The sequence below is a fragment of the Lissotriton vulgaris genome, chromosome 1_1, assembly GCF_964263255.1.
Source record: "Lissotriton vulgaris chromosome 1_1, aLisVul1.2, whole genome shotgun sequence".
Taxonomy (NCBI): Eukaryota; Metazoa; Chordata; class Amphibia; order Caudata; family Salamandridae; genus Lissotriton; species Lissotriton vulgaris.
In genome coordinates, this window is record NC_141685.1 from 1,565,280,236 (window position 1) to 1,565,302,545 (window position 22,310).

General features: G+C 44.9%; 1 protein-coding gene across 1 annotated transcript; it reads right to left on the reverse strand.

Moving 5' to 3' along the window:
* Positions 1-317: 317 nt before the first annotated feature.
* On the reverse strand, positions 318-9,525 carry PHLDA1 (pleckstrin homology like domain family A member 1). Its single transcript, XM_086918047.1, has 2 exons — positions 8,593-9,525; positions 318-3,228 (listed from the first exon to the last, which is right to left on the reverse strand). The coding sequence occupies exon 1, from the start codon at positions 9,133-9,135 to the stop codon at positions 8,620-8,622; it is 516 nt and encodes a 171-aa protein (XP_086774173.1). The 5' UTR covers positions 9,136-9,525; the 3' UTR covers positions 318-3,228; positions 8,593-8,619.
* Positions 9,526-22,310: the final 12,785 nt, after the last annotated feature.

Sequence of the window (22,310 nt, forward strand, 5' to 3'; positions counted from 1 at the left end):
CACTTAAAATACAATATATGGTTGTGCTGTAATGCAGCCTCCTCATCAGAGAAAATGAGACCTTTGGAGGTGGTTATTACGCTGAGGAAGATTTGTTGTCATTCAAACATGAAGTTGTGAATTTGGGGTGTAAACTTTTAATGTGCATTTTGAGTTGCTGTTTGAAATGTGTTAGATTTTTAATCGCATTGTAAGTTTTCAAGGATTTACCGAAAAACTCAACATAGAATTTGACTATCGCAATTCAACTGGTATTCTTAAACAGTATAATTCTGGCTCAAATTAACAAAGCGAAAGGATGACAGGTGGTCCAAACCCTCTTTTAATACCATAGGTGTCTTTATTTGAAATGGAATTGCATTTTGAAAATATGAAAAATAAATCACATCTCTCAGAAATCATTTATGAGAATTATTTACATTACAACAACATACGTCTGTTGTTGCTCACAACACATTGTATGGCAGAAAGCATTTGATACTTCTCGGAAGCCGGCATTTGCATATTGTGATCCTGAAGAGGTGGAACCTCTTTGGGAAGTAACAGATATAACATTGTTTATTAAATAAGCTACGCTCCACAACAGTCCCAGTCAGAGAGCTTCATTGTGGGCTTTGGTGTCCTTCATCCACAATGGACTCCAATGTTTACATTAAGTTCTCCAACCAGAACACCAAGACTCCTTTTTTCAAATACTAGCCTGAATTTTCTACACAAATTTGATGAGATACATTAATTTGACATGAAGGTGAAATAGCTGTACAATCGCTTTAGAAACACTAAGTCAAGCTAGAGACAAAAAAACAAGAGTTAACCCAAGCAAATGGATTGCATTGCCAAAACAACAAATATATCTATAGGTTGACCTAACTTTTTCAGCAAAATAATTAAAAGACGTTGGTAATCCTCCTTCATTGAACAGAGGAAAGTTGATCAGCAGCTATTCGAGTGATTTATATGTTCTTCAAGTCGGGTGCCATGGTAATATGTACTGCCTTTATGATAAGCAAGAGTTGTATCTCCGAAGAGTGATTTCAACAATAAGGGTGTACAGATACCTGAAATCAGGATTATGTATTTTGCTGCAAGTTTGTATTGAAGGCTGAGGCAGGTACTACACCAGTGACAAATGGGCAAATGGGGTTAAGGTAAGACTCTTCTGTTGTTTATTTACCAACTAAGACTATTATTGATCAATAGTTTTGTTCTTGATGTATGGGAAGTTAGAACCTCTTATGCAGCCTGATACGGTGTGATGGATAGGCAAATAATGACCGTACAGCAAACCTCCTTTAAGTTCTCACACGAGGGACAAGCAGTTGGGGACTATTTACAATATTGTCTTCAGTCTTTAAGAGACTGTGAAAACCCACCAGAAAGGACCTAGAGGAGCAGGTTCAGCTTTGGACTCAGTGTGCTCCTACAAGGCACAGATTTTGGGGCTGTTCCCACTGAGCAAGCCATGGTGTAAGGCTTTGGCATACGTGGCGCCTAATAAGTATGCTGAATTGAACATTCAAGTCACCCAAACATAAATAAAACAGCACAATGTTGTGCATTATCTTGGCCCCATGATTCATAGTCTATAGTAAAGGGGTAAAAACAAGGGAAGTTAATAAATCATAGAAAATTGATTGACATCATATGATCACTCCCATGTTAGGCATGGGCTGTGATGTAAAACTTCATGATGTTCTGAAGCAGCCATTTGAGCTCATCTGTGGGCTTTCATTATACTTAATTGGATATTTGTACAATCTTGACTGAGAAGAACTACATACATAGATCATGTAAAATACTTGAGTATGTCATAGCATCCCATGTACACAACTTTGACAGCAAAACCTTCTGGATTTGTTCTAAATAGATGTTGAACAATAGTTAAGGCCACACTGTAAGGTAGTCCTCACCGTATGTAAAAGCTTTCAGACTGTAGCCTTGTGAGAAATATGAGTCAATATGAACAGGACTATGATTTACATATTTAAAACCACAAACAAAGCACAGTCTGCAGCCTTTAGAGTACAGATTGCAACTGACACAGTCTAAGGATCAGGTGGTTGTCCGCTATCCTCAAACTCTAGGGATCAGTTTGAAGATTTCACAATTTCATTGAACGCAATTCAAACACGATCAAATCTCACTGTTCCACAAAATTCCAAGTTACTCAAAGAATTTACTTGCGGTCAGAAACTTTACACTTATTATAACATACAACTCATGTGTACATAATTTTATGTTCTTTTCTCACAAAGTTAAAAAGATATTCCACACAGCATAAAGTGACAAGTTCGATATCTTCTTTCACCTTTCCTTGAAAAGCAACCAATCTTCTCAAGATTTCCTTGCAAGAGTCAACTTTCAGATGTTTTAAAAAGTTTTAAAGAGCTTGCAATAATGAGTCTAAAAGTCTAAAGAAAAGACGACAGTTGGACATCCGTCATCGCTTTAACAAGATCATGCTGTAACTTAGTACTCCTCACATGACGAGACAACACCCTGAACTCATTTAGACCCAAATCAGATTGGTCACACAGCTTTGTCATCTTCCTTTGCAAGTGGCAAATTGTGTTACAGTACACTGGGTCATTCTTGCATCAGACACGCTGCTAGGAAAATGGATTTAACGGTGTGACTCATATGCCTCAGTAAATACTTAATGCCGTCCTCTGGTCCTACTGATGTCAACCGCGACATTAGTTACGCCTCCATGAAATCGGAATCATACATCTGTGGTTGTCTTAATAAAGGAGGAACTTGCTATGCCCTTTTGTCCACATGAGGAAAAATTGTTCTTTCTGAAAGTTTGCCAGCTTAAGAGAGTCCATAATATTTTCGGTGTGTTTTTCCAGTCTGTGAATTGCTTTACATACTTTAAAAAAAAGACTCACAAAAAGGAACAAAAATAGTAAGTACTCTGTTACTTACAACACAACAGAGTAGAAATTAAGGAATGCCATGTTGTAGCATGGTCAGGTTGCCAAATGATCTTATATATATTTTTTTTTAAACGGGTCCAAAAATAACCATAAAAGTCTTCGAAACTTGAAATAGTGCCTCTTCCTTTTTGGCAGTGAGACATAAGCCCCCAGACAATAGGCTGGCTTTGAAGTCTTTTAAGATGCATTTGCTGCAGTACTTTCCAAGAGTTGGTGAGCTTTGATCCGCCAGAGACAATGACAAGTTGGATTTCCACCCGTCCAAAAAGGATCATTATTGCAATTCCACCTGAAAAAAGAAACAGCCCAGATTAATAAAAAAGGAAAAATGCACTTTAACAATGTCATAAACCTATTCCAAATCGCGGAAACAAAGTTTAACATTTTTGTTAACCAAATATTCAATAAAAACATTTACGTAGAAGAACAGTACAAAACGTACATTTAATATATGACCTCCTCTGCGTGCCATTCATATAAATGTAGAAATGCAGTCAGATACTTATGCAGCTGGGTTTAGATTACTTTGGTGTATGTAGTGTCCTGTATGTTTTTATAGCTAGACCCTTCTGGTCCCAGAAGGATGATGTAAGCTTTGGGGTGTGTCTTGTGTGGTTAAATAAAGTTGGTGACGTTTTGTGAATCAGTTAACAGTTGTACTCTGAAGAATAAACATGTGCACTACTGAGCTCCATGTGTGGTATAGTCATGTGTATGCTACCGGGCTGTGAAGGCCGCTAAAGCGTACAGGAGTGAAAACTAGGATGAGACAACAAGAGTAGAAATCTGGAATTGTATTTTAGATTAGTGTGTTGTTCTGATCTCTGTTGCTTTAGTCGGGATCTCGGTTTTACACATTGCTCGGAATTCAGTAAACAGGGGGTGGTCTGGATGTTGTAAATGTAATGTAATGTAATGTGTGCATTCTGTTGTGCGTGAGTTGGCCAAGTATCAGTTTCTGTTTTAGATTTGGTGAGGTAGACCAGTATCGACGGGTTGGTGGGCAGGTTCACAGAGTCTGTTCTGGGTGCTCTCGGTGTTTGACACCGACTATCTCTAGGGTCGGTCATAATGTTCCAGGGTGGCCCAATCCATGATGTGGAGTGAAAGGGTCACTTTTGCACACAACAATCAATGTAACTAGCTTTCAGAACTAGGGTAAATCTGGTAAGGTGCTCACACGTTTTACACAGGCCTATTTGATGTAGGAGTTTACTTAGGGCGACTAGATGTCCCGGATTGGCCCAGACAGTCACGGTTTTCAGAGGACTGTCCCAGTGTCCTGGCGCTTTTCCTACTTTTCAACAAATGTCTCGGTTTTTAGGGCAAAGATAAAGTCATTCTGCAAAGCAGAAATGAAACTACACTCTTTTTTCAAGAGATGCCTCTAAAGCAGGCATCTACAACGAGTAGCTCGTGAGCTACCAATAGCCCTCCAGCTACCTGCGAGTAGCTCTCCTGTGTGCAGCCCAGACTACTAAATTATTTGTATATCAAAATTAAAAAGCATGTATTTGAGTCAAAAAATTGCAAATTTTCTAACCTCATAAGATGATGATTAGGGAAAATGATAATTTTCAAAATAATGTAATATATTATTTGAGTTGGAGAGATTTATTACTCATATGATGTTGGTGCTGGGCGGTAGGGGGTTGTAGTTACGGATGTTTTGTATTACCCTTGTAGATGTATTCAAAATTGATAATGCTTTTTTAATTTATGGCAGGCAACCGTGCGTAATGCGCTGATGTGGTCACTGCTGACAGTCTTGGATGGGGTGCTCACTATCATATCACTAACATCAGTAGCTCGGGGTGGTTTTTGTTTAACATAAGTAACTCTTATTACAGAAAAGGTTGGAAACCCCTGCTCTAAAGTCATTTAATTTGTTCTTTAATTCTTTCAGGCAGCACAAGAGGAGGTCGGCTGCGGGCTCCTAGCAGAAGGAAGACAGAGTTGGTGGGGGAGGGGGGGGAGGCAGGGGTGGAGGTCCTGCCACAGCTAATGTTATGTAACGGAGCCTTGAAAATGCGTGTGAAAATGTTATATATGTAAACACATAAAGACATTTTACATGTATATTGGTGCGTATAAACCGGGACATTGCAGACATAAATGTAATACCAACTTTAGTCCTACTTTTATGTCTGACCTGCCCTGGTTTTTGCTTCTTCAAATCTGATCACCATAGGTTTACTGCTAGTTTGTGTTTTGGACATAACCGGGTTTTTTTAAACCACGCTCTTGGTTTGGTTGAAGAAAACACAGTTCTCCAGAGGCCATCAGTGCTTTTCTTTTTCTGTGAGTGTTAGGACAGCTTCTGTATATGTATATGTATTTAAAGAGATTGTACGACAATGGAAATAAGCCTGCTGCCTTCTCTGCTGAAGGCAAGCATCTTCGAATAACTCGCGCGTCACCAAACCAGCAGGGACCATCAGCTATCGTGATAGGCAGCAGTGCGAAGGGCAGAGGAAACGCAAACCTACAGAAATGGAACGGGAGTTGAAATTTTGTTTCAAAATGTGTCGAAAACAGCAAACGCGAGAAATCAAGAACAAAACCTGCTCGAGCTGAGGCGAGCTGCGGAATGCTTAGCAGAGAAAGGCTGGGCAGCACACAGTTAGTTGTGTGCACGGGTCAACTTCACTGATGTAAACATGATATTCCCAGAATGGTTGCAGGCCTCAGCCTCATTTGAGGAGTCGGTTCAGGGCAAAATTTACAAGCGGAGCTAGGCTTTCACCCAAGAAACACAGCCTGCACGTTACTTCATCCAATGAATAAAATATTCCAGTAACAGCAGCCCCGGCTGCCAAGTGGGAGCCGGCGCGCGGGACTTCCTTCCTGGCGAGATGCTATCGTGTAATTGCCTCGCGCGTGGAGCCTTTATTCCTGGAAACCTGGCCCGCCCCGGGGCAGGCTGGCTGCGTGAGGCTAGGCCCCGGGAGAACCGCGGCCTGAGGCCAGCCAGGGTCACGGCTCGTGAAAACGTGTCCAGTGACTCGGACTCCATGAGGGCCAGACCCTGCTTGAGGCCAGGGCCACGGCTCATGAAAACATGCCCAGTGACTCGGACTCCATGAGGGCCGGGTTTGTCCGAGGCCTGCGGCCAGGGTCACAGCCCATGAAAACATGCCCAGTGACTCGGCCACACACCATGAGGGCCAAACTCTGTCCGAGGCCAAGCACTTTCAAGAGCATCTTCGTTATTGCTGTTTTCTATATAAACGTTTTGGAGAAACGAGGCATGCCTAATGCTTATTTTCATTTGTTTACATCTGTATCCACATACTGAGTGGAAAAGATGACCGACAGCTCTGGACTCACAACTTTTGGAGTGTGTCGCCTTCACTGGACTACTTTCCACCCCCCTCCACTCAACACACCTCCCACACACCAACAAATCACACGTCCCTTCTCGGCTTCGGAGGGACTCTGCTCCCATGCAATCCTTTAGTTCTCCCAAAAAGGTGTATGGTTATTTAATTCAATGAGCTCAGCCTGGAAAAGCATCTTCATGCGCTGTAAACACATTCTTGGTAGAATTGTGACTTTGTCCACGGGCAGACGCATCTATCCATGCTCCCGGGTGACTCTATGTAGATAACAAATGGGGACTGAAAGAAGGGACAATGACTTCTCGCCGTAAAGTCGAAGCGAAGTGTCCGTCCCATCAATAACAGTGCAGGGCAACCCTCTGCTGCCGCCCGGCTGAGCCTCTGCTGCCACCTAGCGGCGCTGTCCCTCTTTGGTACCCTCACCTATCAGTTTATCATGCATATGGATCACACCACTATTCGGGTGTTTTTAAGCCCTTGGCTGCTCCTGGCAATGACAATATTTAAAAAGCCTAAAGAATGAGCCTCGGCCGCCGGGAGTGCCCACTGTGCAGAACCAGCCACGCAGCGCAACCCCCAGACCCCATCCTTCACAGGGAGTCAGTTCACAATGGGGCACAGACGACTTCTCTGGGGGTCTGTCTCACACACTGGGGCACAGTCTCCTTCGCTTGGAGTGAGTGTCATACACGGGGACAGACTCCTCTGTGAGTCAGTCTCGCACACTATTGCACAGACTTCTTCTTTGGGAGTGAGTCACTGGGAAAGAGTTTTACACACTGGAGCTCAGACTTCTTCCCTGGGAGTGAGTACCACACAGGGGCCAGAATACCTTGGTTTAACGAGCTCCGCTATGTACTATTTGGAAACAGGAGCGCCCCCAGTCCCGCTATCTGCTCCCTGTGCTGCCCCATAAAAAGGGCTCCGTTCCTGGGCTCGGTTTGGTGCGCCCAGCGCTCCATGTGTATGCCAGTGTCTATAGTATACAGAGGAATAGTTCCCCAACGGCGCCGTCTCTTTGACAGGCTTGGTACCAACATAAGAGCGTTCCCCCTGGCGCTCCCTCACTCTTGCATTGCCCCCCATCGCCCCACCCCACCACACCCCCGGCTTGTTGCTATGCGCCTCTCACTCCATGGATCTCTACAGTGCAGCTATGGGTCTTTGCCCATATGTGCCCTCTGTGTCCGGCGGTACCGGCAAAATCGGCACTTTTGTCAAAATGGCGCGATTTTTTTTTATATTAACAAAAAACTGCCGTCGTTCAGCCACTGAGCCAGTAACGAGAGGGTGACCAGGAGGCAGGCAGCAGAGGTGTTAAATGCGTGTGCTGCCTGTCTTTAGAACGCACCTAGCCCCTTCCTGGGCAATTAGCCTGCCGCCTCACACCTCTGTGTAACCCCTGCTGAGTGCGGACTAACCCCTAACCCCCACGTTTCCTAGAGGCGCCTTCAGGCGGGGTGTGTCATTGCACCCTTTCTGAACAGCGCTACAGAGGAGCTGTTTAGCGCTCGGTTGGGCCTCTTGGCAGTATGTGCGTGTGCCGCCACTATGCCCAGCGCTCCAGGCGTTATCTAGCGCTATATGCTATTGCTCCCCTAACGCAGGGCTACAGCGCTCCAGGAGTTCTCTAGCGCTACATGCCCCTGCTCTTCTAAACGCAGCGCTCCTGGCGTTCTGTAACGCTATATGCCATTGCTCCTCTAAACACAGCGCTTCATGCGTTCTCTAGCCATTGGTCCTCAGCGCTGCGCTCTATGCGTTCTGTAGCGCTATATGCCATTGATCCCTAAAACACAGCGCTCTATGTGTTCTCTAGCGCTCCATGTAGGGTGACCAGAATTTTAAAGCCTAAAACTGGGACATTTCACATAAATATAAGAAGGACTACAATTTTACTTCATGCGATGAGAGCGCTCCTCAGCAGAAAATTACAGAACAAGCAGTAAGAACATACATAAAATGCAATGTTTAAGCCAGTAGCTTGCCTGTTAATTAAATTGCTTTCTTGAAGCAACTGCTAACTATCCCTGCTTTGTAAAACCTAAAAAATACCTCTCGCAGTTTTCAGTCGACCCTCTCTAAAAACGGGGACATGAGCTAAATTTCTTGAAATTTGCTGGGACAGCTGGTTAAAAGCAGGGACCATCCTGGCAAAACGGGGACGCCTGGTAACCCTAGCTCTATGCCTTTGCTCCTCTAAACACAGCGCTCCATGCCATTGGTCCTCAACGCAGCGCTCTATGCGTTCTGTAGCGCTCTATGCATTGCTGCTCCAAACGCAGCGCTAGGGACAGACATCAGCCTCTTACCTGCGCTGGCAGGGCGCCCCCTGGCGGCTACGCGGAGTTGGAGGCGCTGCGGGAGCGGTGCGCCGGCCTCTGCTGCGGGTGCTGCTGAGGCGGAGGGCCCGCGGGGGGCTGCACCGGCCCCGGCTGCTGCTGCTGCGCCAGGTGCTGCTGCTTGTGGCGCGTGGAGCGGACGGCCAGGATGGCCTGGCGGTTCTTGTACTGCACCATCTGCAGCGTGATCTCGGCGTTCCAGCCCTGGTCCTGGGGCCCGCGGAAGTCCACCTCGCGGCCGCCGGACATCACCACCGTGAAGTACACGTACTTGCCCTTGCGCTCCACGCAGTCCACCGTCTTCATGTGCGAGAAGTGCAGCTGCTTGAGGCGGGGCGGTGGCTGCTGCTCGGCGCCTGGGCCCGCAGCCGCCGGCTCTGGCAGCTTGGGCGGCACCAGCAGCAGCCCGTCCTCGGTCAGCAGGCAGCGCTTCTTCTTCCACAGCTGCAGCAGGCCGTCGCTGCGCTTCTCCAGCACACCCTCCTTCACCACCTTGCAGCCGCCCTCCAGCATCCTCTCATCCGCGGCGGGGGAGCGGAGCTAGTCCCCTGAGCGCACCGGGCGAGCGGGGAACCGTGCCCGGGTCCTGCCAGGGGCACCCGCTCCGGGGCAGAGAGGCGTGCTTCAAATACTGAGCAGAGACCGGCGAAGAGCACTGCCCGGAGCAAAGAGCCGGGGGTACACCCCTGAGCAGGGACCACCAGAGACACTGCCCACAGAAGACACAGTGCCCACAGCAGAGACACACTGCTCTCAGCGGAGACACACTGCCCTCAACCACCCCTTGATGGGGACGCAGAGCGCGGCAGCAGTGTCTGGTGCCACCGCACAGCCTGCTCCTCGCCTCTCCCAGGGACAGATGCAGCTGCCTCCTCTCTCCTCAGTCACTGGCAGGATCGCCTCGCATCACCTCCCTCCCTTTCCCTTTATAAACCCCTCCCTCGCCCACCCCGGAGTGACACCCGGCGGAAGGAGGCGGCCCCGCCAGCTGCAGCCCCGGAGCCCGCGCCAACACACGTGGCAAGTGTCAAACTCAGACAGAGGCGGCGCGGGGGCAGAGGTGGGGGCCCGCCCGGATAAGACGCCCATTCACTTCTCCACGTGCCCAATTAACCGCAATTCGCTTCCGAGTGCGGGGCTCGCTACGCGCCCCTCCAGGGCTGGCGCTTCGGGGGGCACGGGGAAGGTGTGGGGGTCAGGGCACAGCTGGTGTGTATCCTCTATTTTGCTTTTTCCTTTCTCCAGGAACAGATGTGCTCTCTATCCAGCTATACACATCACGCACCTTGCGTGATATCTTCACAAGTATCACGCCTGCATGCACCCACCCCACCCACCTCATGGGCCTCTCTCACAGTAGTTTGTCTCACACCTACATAGAACCACCCACTTCACATGTGACTTTCACTAGTCTGGATTTTACACCTCCACACACACCTGATGTGCCACCCTCATTGGGTGAGTTTCACACATGCGTGCTGTTAGGGTGTGTTGTGACATTGCATAAAACGCACATCTCATGCCACCTCATTGGATGTGAGTCTCGCACTTACATACACCCATGTCTTCTCATGTCACTTTCATTGTGTGTGTCCCAAACACATACATACGCCCACGCCCCATGTAGGACGCACGCCTACTTGCAACAACACAGGTCATACAATATTCTCATTGCGTGTGGGTCTCACACCTGAGGTTACCGCATGCTCGCCTTGGACTAGTCTCAATGGTCCTTTTCATTTGAAATGGAGTATGGCAAATCACTTGATCATCCTGTGCCTAAAAAACCTATCTATGCCTAAAAGCATGAATGTGACGTCATGGACTGTAACTGCTGCTCATGTAGAGCGCCTCATTACCTTCGGGTCGAGTTCGCGCTACAACAATGGTAAAGAAAACACACATCTCGTGTCACCCTTATTGGGCCTGGGGTATCACACCTAGATACAACCACCCACTTCACGTGTCATACTCACAAGTGTGGCTTTCACCCCGCCGTGCACAAGCACACACCTGGTGTGCCACCCTCATTGGTTGTGAGGGCACACCCGCATGCAGCCCCACAACGCATATCCACTGCCTCTGGGTGAGTTTCTCACATATTGCATCAACCGCACGTCTCCTTTTACACTCATTGGGTGTGAGTCTCTCACTTGCGTGCACCCGCACCCTCCCACATCACTTTGAGTGTGTGTGTGTGTGTGTGTGTGCTATACACATGCATGCTGTCACACCCCGTGCGACAGCCTAGTCAGGTGTAGGGTCATACCTGCTTGTAACTACACACCTCATGCATCAATCCCACCGCGTGTTGGCCGCCCACTTGAGGCAGAGGTCAAAGAGAGCGGGATCTGAGGGGCACAGGTGCCCATACATTTTTAATTTTAGAAAAACAGTTCCCCTACTTTTTATGAACAGACAACCGTCCTGGGATGGTTAATTGCGAGAGATCAAATGCATCAGCTTTTAAGTGTATGACAGAGCTCTGATGGAGTGTGAAACCGGGGAGGGGCAGACCACTAAACAAGCCTTCCTGGCAGGGTGCCTGCTTGCCTGGAAAAATACGTAAATGTGCACGACAGGCCAATCTGCAAATGTGTAGGGCGCTTGAAAGCCTATTTGCTTTAGTTGGAAGAAGCCCTTGAAGCTTCCCGATGACAAGGATTTATTCTTTTTGAGTTTTATTGCACGGGAGTTACCAGCTGAGCTGTGAAGGGTGTGTTTTACAAGACAGTTATAAAAAATGCACTGTATACTGTCTGGATATCACTAAATTCCATATTTTGAAGTTTTTTTTTTTATCTTCAACCGTTTTGCCATTTTGTAGCAGCCCAATTTATACTGTGTGTATGGTTAATCTACAATATTAACTTACATCTCCACAGTGCTTTCTGTCACAGACTGGGACCTTGTAGCAGTGAAAATACACAAGTCACTATTGTCCACTGCACCAACCAGGATTCAATTCTGTGGCTCTCTGGATAAAGATACAAACCGCTGCAATACATTAACTAACAAAGGATTTATGATGTAAGAGTGCATTTCCCAATGGTTAACTTAACTTGGATTTATGTTAAAATTAATTTGTGCATTATTTTAAACATAATATACTGAGGGTGAAAGAACTAAGAAAGTTACTGAATATTTTGTGTTTTTAGCTAGCCCCCATGCTCACTCACCCCGCCCCCACTGCGAGCAGCATCAGAGTTCCCATACATTTCCACTTCCACCTCTGCTGAGAGGACACCTCAGTGTCAGTGACCCATTTCTCTGGAAATAGAGTATCTCGCTATCAAACTCCAGCTTGCACCAAATGCGTGAAGTAATAAATAACCGGCGCACTTAGAAACGGGCACTGCCCCCCTCTCGCCCACCCCTTCACCACTGTTCCCAGATGAGGCCTGGTACAAAAGGAACACACAGGCCCGCTGAGCAATGTGCGAGCAAACAAGGCACACCGCGTTTCCCCTGGAGCAACTGCCGAGAACAAAACCTGCCATCCACAAACTAGGCTGTGGAGGGCACACGCTCCCGAACCGGCCCCCGTGACCGGATGCCAACGTAGTATTGTGGGAACCGCGCAGCCTTCCGCTCAGCGTGAACAAATGTACACACCAGAGCAGTAAAACACAGGCGTCCGTTTAAGGATGTCGGGTGCAAGAATGCGGGATTAATTCGGGATAATTGCCCGACGTCAGTGTAGATAATGAAGGGGTACCCGCTGGTGTGCTGTAGTTTGCTGCACGTGAAATGGCTGAAGGGGGGGCTCGAGTAACAACAGATGCGCAGCTGAGGCGTTTGTCAGCCCCAACACTGCTGCACCCCGGTGATTAACATCGCAATTAAACATCTTTGTTAGATTTGAAGACAGCATGCCGGGAAAACAGCAGCTTTCTCAGAAAACTTTGAATGTTTACTGCCTGACTGGCAGCAAACCCTGCCTACAGTCAGTTATGAGATAACAACTACAAGAAAACCATCAATTGGGCATTTAACCCTATCAATAATCTCTTGTTGGGATACAGCTCTGTTCACAGTCTTTTATTGTGCCAATTGCTCCTCCCACAGTCAGGTGGTGAGGCTCGAATTCCCCCCTCCCACCCCGCTCCCAATCCTCACACATGGTTCTATCCTACTGAGATGCTCCCAAAGATTCATAGATAGCACTGCCCTGGACGAGGGATCAACGTCCTTAGCACTAAGGGGTATAGTTACAAGGAAATGGAGTTGCACGGCGCAGCGAGCAATTTACCGGGCATCGTGCTGCGTCATTTAAAAACCCAGGGATGCTCCGTATTCACAAGAATAAGGCGCACCCTTGTGTTTTTCCTTGCCCCAGGTCAAAACATAGCTTACTAGCACTGCCATTAATTAATGATAGTTTTTGTGCAGGAATGTACACCTTCCTGCACAAAAACTATCATTAATGGCGTTTTGCTCCTTCTATGTGTGCTGCAGAAGGCAGCACACATAGGAAGAGCAAACAACGAGGAGAAATAACCTGCTATTCACTGGCGTTAGTTTTTGATTACTCTGTAAATCTGGGACAGCGTCAAAATACATGGAAACACCTACAGCAACACCCACTGCACGTCCCTTTCACACAAAGTGATGCGTGAAAAGGGGCCGTATTTACAAGGTAGCATTAAACCACGCAAAGTGGCTTTTTTCACAAATTTTTATTGAGTACTGCCGATGATAAATACAGATACGTAATCAAAATTAAGCATTTTGTTTACATTTTCTATAACAAGATAACATTAGCCATGCATGTATCCTATATTACATCATGTAGAGAGATAAACAACTCTATACTAAGTACTACAGCATTATAACATATTAATGTGCATACTTTATACATGTATACTGAATAGAGATAGAAATATGATCAACAAATCGCATTATCCTTTAACTCCCACGCTAACAATGCCCAAACTAAACAATAATCCCTGTTGCCGCTACAAAGACAATACACCCAACAGATGTTTTTATATCTGGTGACTGTCAGGTCTGAAACCATTGGGGAAGGGAGGGGGGGAGGGGGGAGGAAAGGCCACAGAAGGGGAGGAACAGTAAGGGAGGAGAGGGGCAGAGAGGGGGTAGGAAGGGAAGGGAAGTGAGGGAGGCGCAAGGGAAAGGTGACAAACAAGGAACATAATCAATTCACAGACAGCAATCTGACATCTGCACCACTTTCCAGCACTGTAATCTGTGAGTCTTCGAACTCATTCCTCGTGTCTGCTTTAAATAGAATTCTATCAGGTGCGCCCAATCGAAAGAAATTGGCCATTTTCGCAGTCCCCTCCACGCAAAGTGACTTAACGCCACTTAGTAAATATGGAGCAGGCTATTGCGCCACCACAGTGTCCTAAAAACTGACACTCTGGTAGCACAGTGCCCTTGTAAATATGCCCTTAAAAGCGCTAATAACGAATACCTATAGATGCTGGATGTAGAGGGGGATGGAGAGTGGTGCGAAGTCGGCCTATGGGGTCTTTCCAAATCCAGGAAATTATGCAAACTACTGTAAGACCTAGGTAGGGGCAATTCATATTTTTCTGGGCAAGTCTTCCCAAGTCAAGAGGGAGAAAAATAGAGAAAAAGGCGACGTCTATTGGTGAGATGACTTTACCCGGAAGTGTTTTTTTATTTTTATATAAATTCAACATTGATGTTCAGTTATCATACTCTCCCATAAGGGAGGCACTCTTCAACTTTAATTATGATGTAACCACAATTTCTAGTGTCAACCCAATAGGGAATCTAATTATATGTGCCAAATCATCCCGGTCACAAGGAAGGATGGCATGCGGTTTGAAGTGCTCCAAAACAACTCTTTAGTGCTAGGTCACAATTGTGAATCTCTTCAATGAATGTTTTTCTTCATCAATAATTTCTATACACTGGCACAGAAGTCTTATTTTACAAATTTATAAGAACTCTGAATTAGACCCAGGATACTATAGGCCTAAGTCTCTTTTGGACTATACTGATAAGATTTTCAACAAATGCACTCCTTTCTCATGTTTTAAAGTGGATAACTTTGTTAAATCTAATTCCTCTTGAAGAAACCATTTTCACAGATACTGCTCAATATCGATTGATCATACTTTATTGTAAAACATTCATTGAACATATGCCATCAGAAAGTAGCAATCAATAATGAAGCTGACAAAGACTTCTTGAGTGCATTTGACCTCTAGACTGCCCACAATATGGTCTTAATTTATGAGATGTTAATATCCCGCAAGTCTGAACGTTTGGATCGAAATTTTTTCTGAAAATTTGGTTCAAGTGCTGGTCAGGTGCCAGAATTAATTTATCTAAAAAAATCCCTGTCCCTAACAAGTTAAAACTTAAAACAAGAGTGCATGCTTGCTCTATTTTATTTTAACTCTCTATGTGTAACTACCTGACTAGTTAGCAAAGGTTCGCTTTTGTCCCCCAATTTTTGGAGGTCGACCACAGTCTATGCAGATGTTCACTGATGAGATAGTCCTGATGGACCTAACTCCTTTTGGACCACAACATGGTTTTCAAGATTGCCAAACTATACTATAATAATCAAACTCTAAGTAAACATTTCGAAGACCAGACAGCTTTTGGAAAAAGGTAGAATATTTTACATTAACAAACAAAAAATAAAAACAGTGTATAAATAGCCATATGGAGTCATGATAATCAATTCTAACCTCTTTTGCTGGTCATAGGTATCCAAATAGGTGATGATCACATCCTTCATAGTTTTGGGTTTGTTTCAATACTTTTTTAGATCATTAGTATATCACAAATCAATTCCTTTTAAAGTATATAAAAGTGTATGTTGTAACTTTTAATGAGGTCCTCCCACAACATACATTGTAGGCATGATACTATTATTCTGGGTTGTAGGGCTCAACCTCTGACATTACACTTCTGTGTCTTTACACTTTCTTGCAATATTCTACCGACTCTGGCCTTATCCCTCCCTACTTTCCCTGTTTACCCTATCAGTGCACTACTGAATTTTTTTAGAACCACAAAGTAGCCCTTTAATTTAATTTTGATTGTTTGTAGTAATGTGTGGTACAAGTTATTGAGGTTAGCCTCTTATTGCACTGTGCTGCTTTACATAATCATGAGACTATTAAGAAATAGATTTATTTGTTTTTACAAAAAAGGTCTACGTGGTGAAAATGTTTTTCTTGTTGTATAGAATTGAGTGTTTCGATGGACCATCATAGGTTCCCCTGAGTAAGATAGAAGTGATATTTTAGAAGGCTTACACCTAAATACCACTCAGAATATAATGTGACCATAATATTTTGGTCAAAAAATCGTGCCTACAAAAATATTGTGCAAAAAATGTACATTATTTGTTACTTTTTTTCATAATAATATAGAAGTTTCAAATAGAGTTTACTATATTATCTTTTTTATTTTGTTTTGTTGCATTTTATTATATTAGTATTTCATTATTGATTTTATTATACATTAAAATCTCTATTATTTTTATTTAACGAAGCCTCCCCCCGCCGTGCAGGTCGATAAGTCCACCACCCACTGCAACAAAGTTGCTGAATTCTTTTACCAAAAAGTAAATACCATCTACTCAGCCTTTCCCTCCCTTATCAAAAACAGTACCTTTCCGACCCATCCCGATAAATCCTCAGTACCTTACCCCCCCCCACCTCCCCAATTCACTTTGACTCACTTCTCCCTACTGGACCTCACAACTCTTGAATCCTTAGCAAAGAGAGTCAAATCCGGGTCTCCGGATGACCCAGCCCCCACAGATATAATTCTGGCCGCCTCCCAGGTCACCCTACCTGTAATTAGGGAGGTACTAAATGCTTCAATCATCTCTGGCATGGTCCCGGCCGTCTGGAAACAGGCCATGGTCAGAGCTCTACTAAAAAAACCTACTCTAGACCCTACTGACCTGGCCAATTATCGTCCCATCTCCCTACTACCCTGGGTGAGCAAAATCTTAGAGACTCATGTAAACCATCACCTAGTAAATTTTTTGGAGAGTTTTCACCTGCTAGACCCCACACAGACGGGCTTCAGACCAAAACATGGGACTGAGACCGCTCTCCTCATGGTCACCGAGGAAGCGAGAACAAACCTGGATCAAGGAGGATCAGTGGCAGTGATCCTCCTTGACCTAAGCGCAGCGTTCGATACGGTCAGCCATGACACTCTGCTGTACCGTATGTCCTGTGCTGGGATTAAGGACAAAGCCTGGTCATGGTTCAAGTCCTTTCTAGAGGACAGATCCTTTAGAGTCTTCGAGGGTGAGTCCATTTCTTCTAGTAGACCTCTGAAGTTTGGAGTCCCCCAGGGTTCCTCTCTGAGCCCCACACTTTTCAATCTATACATGAGGCCACTGGCTGAGGTCGTCCGCCCTTTCGAGATTAAGATCATCTCGTATGCGGACGACACGCAGCTGGTGGTCTCACTGACGCAGGATGATAACCTTCCTGCGTCAGGCGGGCTCAGAGAGTGCCTTGAAGAGGTGAAGACTTGGATGTCCTCCTCATCCCTCAAGTTGAACGGGGACAAGACGGAGCTGATGCTCCTAGGCCCCCCGGATCTTCGTCTCCCCGATGCCCTATGGCCCCCGTGTCTGGGTCCTCCACCATCTCCCAAAGAAAATATTAAGAGCCTCGGAGTTTGGCTGGACAGATCCCTATCATTTAATACACAGGCCACGAAGCTGTTAGCTACCTGTTTTGGCATCATGAGGATGTTAAAGAAAATCTTCCCCCTCCTCCCCATGGAAGCCAAACAGGTGGCTATACAAGGGCTCATACAATCACGCCTTGATTTTAATAATGTGCTCTATCTCGGCGCCCCAGACTACATTCTGCGCAGGCTGCAGACAGTGCAGAACTGCGCAGCCCGCTTATTGCTGAAGATTCCTCGTAGACACTATGTAAGGGCCGGACTGGTTAGCCTTCATTGGTTACCAGTTCGCCAAAGAATTCTCTTTAAGGCAATGTGCATTGCCCATCAAGCCTTCTGGGACACTGGTCCAATTATTACTCGTAACCTAGTCACTCACTACACGCCCAATAGAAGTCTCCGCTCCAGCCAGACCTTTCTAGCTGTGACCCCTAGAATAAAAAGATCCAGGTGTGGCGGCAGGACCTTTGCCTACAATGCCTCCAGGGCGTGGAATGCTCTTCCACTTCACCTCAGAGCTGATTCTAACCTTACCTCATTCCGTAAACAGCTTAAAACCTTCCTTTTTAATTCACCCCTTTAACCCCGTTCCCCCCCCTGTGTTTTCCGGCAGGTTCTGGCTATCATCAGCGCTTGGACGCCTCAGGGCAGCAATTCGCGCTCTACAAATATAAATACAATACAATACAATACAATATTAATATGAATTTTTTATACTTTATTTAGGGTGTTCGGGTTTATTGGGGGATCGGGTGCATAGTGTTTTTACATTACATAAAAATATTGTAATTGTTTATTTATTTATTATTTAATTGTTTGCATGTTTCATAAAGTTTTCCATTGTTTATTCATAATTTTAGATTTGGGGTGTATTGAGTGTTTGGGTGGGTAGTCTTTTTCAATTGTATATTAATTAAATTAAATTCATCAATATGTTACTTTCAAATTGCAATTATTGTTTAACTGTTAAATAAACATTTTAAATATGTAATACATTTTAATTTCCGGTTTTGGGGGGGAACAGGGTTTAAATAATACACACACATATATATATATATATATATTACCTACTGGCGATAGCCAGTAGGTATATATAGTTAGGATTTTTTCCCTATGGGATTTCTGAAAATTCTATGTCTAATAACTTTGGCGTTTGTGGACGGAATCGGCTGAAATTTTCAGGAAAAAGGCACATTTTGTTTCTGAGCAGCCCCTGAAAATTTGGGGGGGGGTCGTCAAGGGGGGGCCGAGAAAAAAGGGGGGTCCCAAAACGCGTTTTTCCCATGTTAATTTCCATAGGGCGGTTGGCCTCACTTTTAGCCCGAACGGCTGAATGGATTTCCACCAAACTTGGCAAAATTGTAGGGACTGTTAGCCCGATGTGCCTTTGCTGGGTCTCAATATATGTGCTCCAGTGGTTTTTGAGAAATTAACGTTTAAAACAAGATATATATCTGTAACAGCGCTCCGGGCAGCGCTCCGGTTCGCGTACTTTTCGCGTACTTTTCGCGTACTTTTCGCGTAACGGAACTTTGCGATGCGAAGCTGATTGGCTCTCCGGTGTCTGTCAACATTCTAAACAGTCCGGAGCGGCCGCCATCTTGTCTCTCGGTAGGATCGAGAGACAAGAGGAGGCCAAAACAAAGGGGGAAATGAAGGAAAGGGGGCAAGGTAGACCCCTTCTGACCCGCTAGGATTGATGAGGGGGATATTATAGAGCCACGCGGGGCCCAAAAAAAAAAAAAATCCGATTTTTTTCGCCGTAGAGGCGCGCCCCGGTACGCGAACCGGGCAGCTAACCGGGCAGCTAACCGGGAAGCTAACCGGCAGTGTAACGGGAGTCTGAGGAGTAGCTGATTGGCTGTCAACATTGTAAACAGTCCGGAGCGGCCGCCATCTTGTCTCTATATAGTTAGGATTTTTTCTCTATGGAACTTTTGAAAATTCTATGTCTAATAACTTTGGCGTTTGTGGACGGAATTGGCTGAAATTTTCAGGAAAATGGCACATTTTGTTTCTGAGCAGCCCCTGAAAATTTGGGGGGGGGGTCGTCAAGGGGGGGCCGAGAAAAAAGGGGGGTCCCAAAACGCGTTTTTAACATTGAGTTTTCCATAGGGCGGTTGGCCTCACTTTTAGCTCGAACGGCTGAATGGATTTGCACGAAACTTGGCAAAATTGTAGGGACTGTTAGCCCGATGTGCCTTTGCTAGGTCTCAATATATGTGCTTCAGTGGATTTTGAGAAATTAACGTTTAAAATAAGATATATATCTGTAACAGCGCTCCGGGCAGCGCTCCGGTTCGCGTACTTTTCGCGTAACGGAACTTTGCGATACGAAGCTGATTGGCTCTCCGATGTCTGTAAACATTCTAAACAGTCCGGAGCGGCCGCCATCTTGTCTCTCGGTAGGATCGAGAGACAAGAGGATGCCAAAACAAAGGGGGAAATGAAGGAAAGGGGGCAAGGTAGACCCCTTCTGACCCCCTAGGATTGATGAGGGGGATATTATAGAGCCACGCGGGGCCCCAAAAAAAAAAAAAAATCCAATTTTTTTGCCGTAGAGGCGCGCCCCGGTACGCAAACCGGGCAGCTAACCGGGCAGCTAACCGGGAAGCTAACCGGCAGTGTAACGGGAGTCTGAGGAGTAGCTGATTGGCTGTCAACATTGTAAACATTCCGGAGCGGCCGCCATCTTGTCTCTCGGTAGGATCGAGAGACAAGAGGAGGCCAAAACAAAGGGGGAAATGAAGGAAAGAGGGCAAGGTAGACCCCTTCTGACCGCCTAGGATTGATGAGGGGGATATTATAAAGCCACGCGGGGCCAAAAAAAAAAAAAATCGGATTTTTTCGCCGTAGAGACGCGTCTTGGTACGCGAACCGGGCAGCTAACCGGGCAGCTAACCGGGAAGCTAACCGGCAGTGTAACGGGAGTCTGAGGAGAAGCTGATTGGCTGTTATCATTGTAAACAGTCTGGAGCGGCCGCCATCTTGTCTCTCTGTGGGATCGAGAGACAAGAGGTGGAAAAAAAAAAGGTGTAAATGAATGAAAGGGTTAAGGCAGACCCCTCCTGAACCCCTAGGATTGATGAGGGGGCTATTAAAGTTCCCTGCGGGGCAAAAGAAAAAAAAATTGCGATTTTTCGTGGTAAAGGTGCTTCCTGGTACGTTAACTGGGCATCTAACCGGCAGCGTAACGGGAGTCCGACATATTGTGTTTTTTGAACGTTTGTGATATGTGCACGTGTGGATTTTGTCTAATTAAGGTTAAAAAAATATATATATATCTTTAAGCGTGTTCTGGCGCGCTTACGTTTTGGGTTTGGTTTGCGCTGCGGAGACGATACGTCACTGTTATGCGATGCATCATGAGGCGTCTCACGGGCTACGTGATACGTCACTTAATAAAGAATATATTTTACAGCTATAGATATTAGCTTTTAAAAAACCAATGAAATTCACAGAAAAAACCATAGGTTATAGACCATATATAGTTAGGAATTTGCATTTACAAAACCTTGAAAATTCACTGAAAAAACCATAGGTTATAGACCATATATAGTTAGGGATTAGCATTTAAAAAACCTTATTTTATTTGCACAAAACCATTGAAATTCCATATATAGTTAGTTGCACTAACTATATATCGTGGACCCGCAATCCACTGCTAATGATGTCACATATTACATCATTCATGACATGGTCAGTGACATCACTGATAACATCACTGATGACATCTCAAATGACATCACTGATGACATCACTGATGACATCTCAAATGACATCACTGATGACATCACTGACATCTCATTTGACATTACTGATTACATCACTGATGATATCATTTATGTGATAATACATCTTCAGACTCTAATATAACCTTAGATACACTCAGTGTAAACAGGCACTCACAGACTGTCACACATCCATGGAGTTACTCACACACCTAGTCAGTCATGCAAAGAATCAATCACATCTCCATTTCCTCAACTATACAGTTATACACACCTTACTTATTCAAATATATACTAACACATATTTACTCTCTTATACAATCCTTGATACAAGTTCACAATGATTCATACAGCCACTCTCACATTCACTGGCTCTTATGTTCAGTTATTTATATATGTCAACTCTCACATGGAGTGTGTTTTACATATGTACTTACTTTGACATGTAGCACTGAGATATCCATTCACTCACCAATATACTCATGCACACAGTCAACTGTCCATACAGCTGTTTCTACATGCACTTTTGAACCCATACACCTAGGGAATCAACTGCTCACACATCTATGCACAGATTTATACACCTCCCAGCCACCCACACACATACTCAGTCTCCCATACAAATACTTGGGCAACCATTCAATAACCCATATAGTTTCTGATATAGCTACTGATTTAAACATGCAGCAGTTTACAGAACAACATAAATAAGAATTGCCAAATTAAGACACTTTAATCACTAACCCATGCACTCAGTGTGACACATTTAATCATTCTCTCATACAGTCAGTCATGCACCTACTAAATCCTTCATCCAGACACTTATACATCCACTCATTCTTTAATATGTAAGACATATTTTAACTTTACAGAAACATACAGTCACTGGGTGTTGTCATCAGTGATGTCATCAGTGATGTCATTTGAGATGTCATCAGTGATGTTATCAGTGATGTCACTGACCATGTCATGAATGATGTAATATGTGACATCATTAGCAGTGGATTGCGGGTCCACGATATATAGTTAGTGCAACTAACTATATATGGAATTTCAATGGTTTTGTGCAAATAAAATAAGGTTTTTTAAATGCTAATCCCTAACTATATATGGTCTATAACCTATGGTTTTTTCAGTGAATATATATATATATATATTCCTTAGATTCTTCTCACTTCGTTCCTTACAATGGAAGTCACGGCACAGCAACAGGTAGGTTTTAGCAAAAATTATTCATTTACACACCATGTGCAAAATAACGTGCATCGATTAGGACGGCCTACGCGTTTC